Here is a 7,111-nt window from a genome sequence, read left to right as displayed (position 1 = left end):
CAAGGGTTTTTACTCATTTAAAATCATTGAGATCCGATGTTGTATATCTGCAGGAAACACACCTCCGATCAAGTGAACAAATTCAACGAATTAAACTGTTTCTCTGCTTGTCTGCATTGCCACAAATTGTTCTATTTGGTGATGTATCATAGAACTGTACTATATAGTGTATGTACGTTTCTGTGTTTGCTAGTAACTACCATCAACCTAAGGTCTCAGCTAATTTATCTTTGCAGAGATGTTCATTTGATTGTAACAGCAGTAGGAAAGAGCAGTAACAAGAGTAGGACAGCTAAGCTAATTATGGCTAAACATTTGGAATTTAATGAAAGCAAAAATTGACCTTGCAAAGATGGATAGGTTTATTTAGAAAGTCAGCTATTTACATTTAGTGTTCGTCCCAAGTAGGAGATTTTGAATTGAGTCTAAATTGACCGCAAATTTACTTAACTTGTTCAAATCAACCAGGCTGTTACTGAAGCAGTCGAGGAATTACCTTTGAGGTCTCAGTCATAGGTAGTAATGCAAAATCTAACATTACACTAACCTTATATTTTTGTAAAAGGCAAAATGGACTTTTTTCCAGGGTGGGGGAGTGTTTCATGTCTGTAAGTTAAAATTGTTATTTTTGTTGTTTCCTGATTTCTAAGAATTGGGAGAACAATTACATGCTAACAAAATGATGCATTTTGGTTGCCCATGTTTGGTGTTGCTTTGGGCTTAGGGTAATCACTGACGATGACTTCCACCTAAAAGAGCTCAAAATCAGAAAACGTTGCTCTAAAACATGTTGACATGGTAAATGAAAATGAACAATAATCAAAATTGATCATGCAAACTGAAAGACTACTTACTATGTTTCTCTTGTTACTTCATTAGCCTCAGTGTTCTCAGATCATTCTTTACATAAAAGCACCCAGTTGTCTTGCAAAGAATGTGTAGGATTAGTGCAATCACACACATTCGAAGATACTGGTAGTTATTGTTTCAAATGCCTATTTCATGACAACCAGGCTAAATTCATCTAAGGGAGTATGAAAGAGATTATCTGGATGCTGAAATGATTGTTAAAATACATTAGGCCAATAATAGTAGACCTGTGCTACATTTGTCCAGCTAGGCAACACATATTTCTGCATAAGAGATACATGAGACACCCTTTAAATAAGCAAATTTCATGTTTAAAACATGGAAATGCAGCCAAAATGGACCATACAATGGCCTCAGTGAACACATCAGCACATAAGTAGAGATGAGGAAACTCAATCACATTAGACATTAATATGACTATGAGTAAATTATATATATTATATATTCTGTTACATGGTTTAAAGAATACAATGTGATAATCACACAGGAGAACGCTGTTTCCAGTTATACAAATTTATTTTATTTCACTATTAAAGAAACCAATTATGTGAATAAAAGCTCACCACAAGAACATCTCCCAACCCAGTCTTACAAAGTTGCAGTTACAATAAAAAACTGTTGGTGAGCTAAAAAACAATCCTGGTGCTGATGCTTGTCATTGAACGTTTTGGACAGAGCTCTTGATTGAAATGCCTACCGTTGTGTGTAGGCATTTCGGTCCAGATGTTATGGAGTTCAGTTCAGCTAAGATGTATTTCTAAAGCACCGGATCGCAAAAATAGCCGCTTCTCGGCTGTTTATATTGTAAGGTAAAGACCATACAATATAAGAGAGAAAACCCCCCAACAATCAGATGATCCCCTGTGAGCAAACCCTTGATGACAGTGTCTGTGAAGGTTATCAGTCATCAAGGCCATAGTAGTCTAAGGAGCTTGGAAAGAAAAGCGCCTGGACTTCTTTAAGTTAAAGAAGTCCAGGCGCTTTTCTCCAAGCTCCTTAGACTTGGTGACGGTGGGAAAGAAAAACTCCCTTTTAACAGGAAGAAACTTTCGGCAGAACCAGGCTCAGTGAGGGGCGGCCATCTGCCTCGACCGGTTGGGGGGGGGGCACAGCTGTTATAACCCCTGACGCAGCATAGCTTCTAATTCTGAAAGATACGTAGATACCTTAAACCTGCACTCTATGCAGGACACCAAGCGATGACACGACTTGCAGTACTATAGGAGTCTATGCAGAAACAGTTTTCTCTCTTGAATCTCTGTAATTTTTTTGCTACTGAGTGTCTGGGTGCAGTCACTCATTTTGGGCCAATTAAATCAAATGAACTTCCATTGTCTAAGTTATAGCCCTATTGAACCTGCGTTAACCAGCTTTAATAGGGAGGGCCAAAGTCGTAGTTGTGCTAAATTTCCTCGAATTCTCCTCGGAGATTTTCGAGTAGCTTCCTTTGTTCTTGAAAGTTCTTTTCCATTTGTCTCATCGCTTCCCGTCCATTCCACATCTTTTTGGTAAGGTCACTAACCTTATTTTCTAAGGCCTTATTTTGTTGTTTGAGTATGTCAACTTGGACATCGTAGTTGTTTATCAGATCGTTATGTTCTTCCTGTGAATCATACAGATTTTTCTTGACCTCTTCAAGCTCTCTTTTCATTTCCTCAAATTCATGGCACAACAACTCCTTTTCTCTGTTGGTCACGTTAACATCATGTTGGGAGTCTTTCTCAGTGGCTTTGAAGATCCGTGATTCTCCTTTCGCACCCTCATCGTGTGATTTCAGTTCTTTTTGAGAATCACCACTCCTTTTGGAAAGCTCCTGGAGGTCCTGTTCAAGAAGTTCGTTATGCCGCCTCAATATGTCAATTTCATGTGCAAAGCATTGGCGTTCCAGGGTCTGTCTGAGCTGTTCACTGTCCGTTGTTTTGTTTTCCTCATTCATGATCCTTTTTCTTTCTTCACTCTCTTGTAACTCTTTAAAGGCTGTGTTTGCCTGATGGAGCTCAGTTTTAACAGCCTGTATTTCCTGTTGCATGTCATCTTTTTCCTTTTCAAAGTCCCTTTTCAGCTCACACATGCGTTTTATCATCACATCATTTTCCTCTCTTAAAGACTGGTTGTCCTTTTCCATGCCTTTCACTTTTATAACATAGCCTGCCTTTTTGCTTTGCAGCTCTCTGATTTCATCCTGCATTTCCTGCATCACCTCTTTGTGTTGCTGAATTTCTTTGCTATTGGAGCTTTGTGAATCCTGTAGAACTGTATTCAAATATTCCAGCTCTTGAATTCTGATGTGAATTGTTTCATTCTCTAGTTGCAGGTCTCTTTTCCTCTTGTTTTTAGAGAACCCACTTCGTTTGAAGAGAACTTCAATGTTTTTTTGGAGAATCTTGTTCTCATTTATGAGCTCTCTTTTTTGCTCCTTAAGGTCGGCGTTCTCGACTTTAAGGTCACGTATGGTAGAGTTTTGTTGTTTGAGAGTTTTATTCTCATTTTTCAGCTCTTTGATTTGCTGTTTAAGTTTTTCGTTCTCGGCTCTCATGTTGCATGCAACAGGATTTGACAGACTCATATTTCAAATTGAAGTTGATGCTAAATCTCTGTACCAACTAAAAGATTTTTTAAAAATACCGTCAACTGTGTCAGAAACGCAAGTTTCCAGTAGTTTCCTGCCTAGTGAATTCTTCCACTCTCTTTGAAAGACTGCCAAGAGTGAGAACCTCTCCCCTATTTATAGGTTTTCGTGTGCTGATGTCATAAAGAAGACCAGAGATCAAAGGGATTCTGGTGAAACGTCACTGTGTCTGGTCTGGGCAGTTCTGAATTGAATAATAACAAAATGACGGGGGGCGTGTCTGGTAGCCATGTGAAGACGTGTTGTACAGGGCTCCTCAATGCAGGGCCGGCCCGTGGCATAGGCCGTATAGGCAAATGCTAAGGGCGCCGTCCATCAGGGGGCGCCACGCCAGTGCCATAAATGTTGAAAAAAAAAAAAGTTGGTACTATTATTTCTAAATACAAAAAATAATCCCACGTTAATTAAAATGCAAAGTAAAGCTTAGTTAATAGAAACATTATTTGTTACAACATTACGCCCCCCCTCCCCGTACAATGCGCCCCCTCCCTTCCCGTATCATGGTTCCTTTTGGACACAAGATGTCAAAACGGCCAAAACTGTCAGGTGGCCAGGGAAGAAAAAAGAGAGAAGAAGAGGAGGAGAAACGAGAAAAAGACAGAGGTAGGTAACGTTAGCCTACATGAAATTATTTGAATGTGATAGTAACCTAAATTTTTAGCATTAAGCTAATGTTACATGATTCGCTAATTGCTAATCAATAAATAGCTAGTTAACTGTTTTAACGTCAGTTAATATTGTGGAGGGGGCTAAATTGTTATGGAAAATAATAATGTAACGTTAGGTAATTACAGTACTCCCACCTTTCCCACCATTCCTCATTTGTATTCATCTTTTAAGCAGGTGTTTTTTGTTTACATTGTTATTGCCTTCTGGTTAGCTAACGTTTACCCTGCAGGTAATAGTCACTTTTCCACCCCTGTATATATTATAGTTGTAAGCCTAGTTGTTAAAGCGCACATCATTAATGTTAATTAAGCAATATCACATGAGAGGGAATGCTGTTTTTTAATATGAGCACTGCTGTGATTCGGTCAAAGATAATCATAACATAACATTCTCATATGATATTATACTGTTACTTTGCATTCTGCTATTCAGCATTTCACTGTAATGATGACAATAAATTGAATCTAATCTAATTTGCATATCAGTTAACATCATACATATATCTCTTTGGTTTTTCATTTATATTATATCATTTCATTTTATTCCTGGAATCATATGTTTTTATTATTAGACTTTAATACTCAGTGGTGTCACATACTCCTCTCTTCAGATGCACTGTTGAAGTTTCTAAATCCCACCCCTGGGCCATCTACCACATCTACCGCTGCTGCCTCCACTTCAGCAGCACAACCCACCAGTGATGCAGCATCAGCAGCACCAGCAGCACAACCCAGCCATGATGCAGCAGCATCAAGCGGTCTTCCTGCTGCACCAATAGACCCTGCTGACTGGCCTTCTGCTTTAACTGAAAAGGTACGAACAGAGTTAGTTCACAGAGGTCCATTTGTAATTGATAGTGACTTCACATTCCCGAAACAGAAAGACGGGCGAAGGTGTCAGCATGATTATTTTAACAGACTCTTAATCAATGGGGAAAAGGTGAGAAGAACCTGGCTTATGTATTCGAAAAAAGAGGATAGCTTGCACTGCTTCTGCTGCAAAATGTTTTCCAAGAGAGATTACAAACTGAGTAGGGAAGGTCTGAAGGACTGGAAAAATGCAAGCGACTTGCTCAAGGTCCATGAGGATAGCCAGGAGCATAATGCTCACATGGCAACATGGAAGGACTTGGAGGTCCGTTTTGCGAAAGGACTCACAATAGATAAACAAGAGATGGCACTTGCTGAGGCTGAGAGAAAAAGGTGGCGTGAAGTTCTACATCGTTTGGTGGCAATAATTCAGTCCTTAGCTGAAAGAAACATGGCTTTCAGGGGGTCCACAGACACATTAAATAAACCAGACAATGGCAATTTTCTGAAAGAAGTGGAGCTTATGGCCAAATTTGATCCAGTGATGAAGCAGCATGTCAGTAGAGTAGAAAGTGGAGCTGGCAGTCACATACGTTATCTGGGAAAAACAATCCAAAATGAACTGATTGACACCATCAGTTCAAGAATAATAAAATGCATTGTGGAAGATATCAAAACATCAAAGTATTTCTCCATCATTTTAGATTGCACACCTGATCTGAGTCATAAGGAACAGCTCTCTGTCATTGTTGCAGAGGAATCAACAGGAGATCATTTGTCAACTCTCATCCTAAAACGGATAGAGGAGCTTAACATTCCTTTTGAAGACTGCAGAGGACAGTCCTATGACAATGGGGCCAACATGAAGGGAAAAAATAAAGGTGTTCAGGCAAGGTTGCTTCAGCTAAACTCAAGAGCTTTTTTGGTCCCATGTGGTGCCCACACTTTAAATCTGGTAGTAGCTGATGCTGCAAAAAGCTCACCAGATGCCCTTGGCTACTTTGGGCATTTAGCAAAATTATGTTGTGTGTTGTTTTTTGAATCACTGTCGTACCCAAATGGTTTGGTGAGCTGACAGAGTTGATACCACCGGCTCTGATACCAGCGGACTCTGATGGCCTCTCGTGAAACTTCACTCTCATTGAAAGTCAGTGTGAAGGTGCAGGGGAGCGTGGCAGTGGATCCTCTGACAGCACAAGTAGACCAGAGAGGATAGATCACAGTTTGACCCACAGCACCTAAAGACGAGCAAACAGCGATTAGAACGCAGTGACTCAGTTTAGTGATGGACGGTAAAGGGACTGACTCTTCTATAGCGCTTTATACAACATGCCACATTCACCCATTCACACAAACACTGCTTTCTATGCTTGTCAGTGCTTTCATACACCGATGGCTGCATCAGAGGCAACTTAGGGTTAGTATCTTGCCGAAGGATATTTGCCATGCAGACTGGGGCAGCCAGGGATCGTCAGTAAATACAGACTGCGGTGTGAAGCACTAAAACAAAGTTTCAGTTCAAACAACAAGATCTTTGAAAAGTTCTGACTTTTTGATGCAGAATGCAAAGGTAATGTCATCAGATCAACATCAGACACAACCATTCAAACTTCTTTACTGTTCAGATTTTCTTGAGAGAGAATTTTTGATCCATCTGAAACATTCAAGAGATTAAAAAACTCATTTAACTCAATCAAATCTGTTCATTAATAACAGTTTGATGGGAAAACAGAAGCTTTTTGGCCAAAATTATTCCAAACCAAAGTTTGAGAAGCAAATCAAATGATCATCATCATCACAGTCAGTCTTACCTGCCAGCAGGAACAGGAGCCCTCACAGACTGTTTTTGTCCCAAACTGCCATCCTTACGTTTTAATGAGCCGACTGAATGACGACTTCTTTAAACGTGTGGTCAGCAGTGCTGATGAAGACACTGGCTGACACACTGAGGTGGTGGGTTTAATGTCTCTGTGGTCAGTGTTTCACTTCCTTTGATTTTTCAATAAGTTCATTGTAACTGAAACATGTCGTGCAGCCTGGGTGAGGAGGAACTCACAGGTTTGAGTTTCACTGTTAGCTCCTCTGAAATGCACCACAGAGACGTCGTGTTGACGCAGAGACGACCAAATCCAAA

The 7,111-nt window shown here is 40.0% G+C and overlaps 1 protein-coding gene across 1 annotated transcript; it reads right to left on the bottom strand.

The window, feature by feature from the left end:
• Positions 1 to 1,351: 1,351 nt before the first annotated feature.
• LOC147319921 (uncharacterized) lies at positions 1,352 to 3,867 on the bottom strand. The gene has a single exon (XM_086312793.1). The coding sequence runs from the start codon at positions 3,434 to 3,436 to the stop codon at positions 2,273 to 2,275; it is 1,164 nt and encodes a 387-aa protein (XP_086168919.1). The 5' UTR covers positions 3,437 to 3,867; the 3' UTR covers positions 1,352 to 2,272.
• Between the last annotated feature and the right edge of the window lie 3,244 nt (positions 3,868 to 7,111).

The sequence above is a fragment of the Aulonocara sp. 'chitande type north' Nkhata Bay genome, linkage group LG11, assembly GCF_057382095.1.
Source record: "Aulonocara sp. 'chitande type north' Nkhata Bay isolate Kocher_YH1m ecotype deep benthic linkage group LG11, A_spYH_male_GT1.1, whole genome shotgun sequence".
In the NCBI taxonomy this organism is placed as follows: Eukaryota; Metazoa; Chordata; class Actinopteri; order Cichliformes; family Cichlidae; genus Aulonocara; species Aulonocara sp. 'chitande type north' Nkhata Bay.
This window is presented reverse-complemented; position numbering and strand designations above follow the sequence as displayed.

Bases quoted from the DNA above. Each gene is read 5' to 3' on its own strand.
- LOC147319921 (XM_086312793.1), bottom strand. From the start codon at position 3,436: ATGAGTCTGTCAAATCCTGTTGCATGCAACATGAGAGCCGAGAACGAA.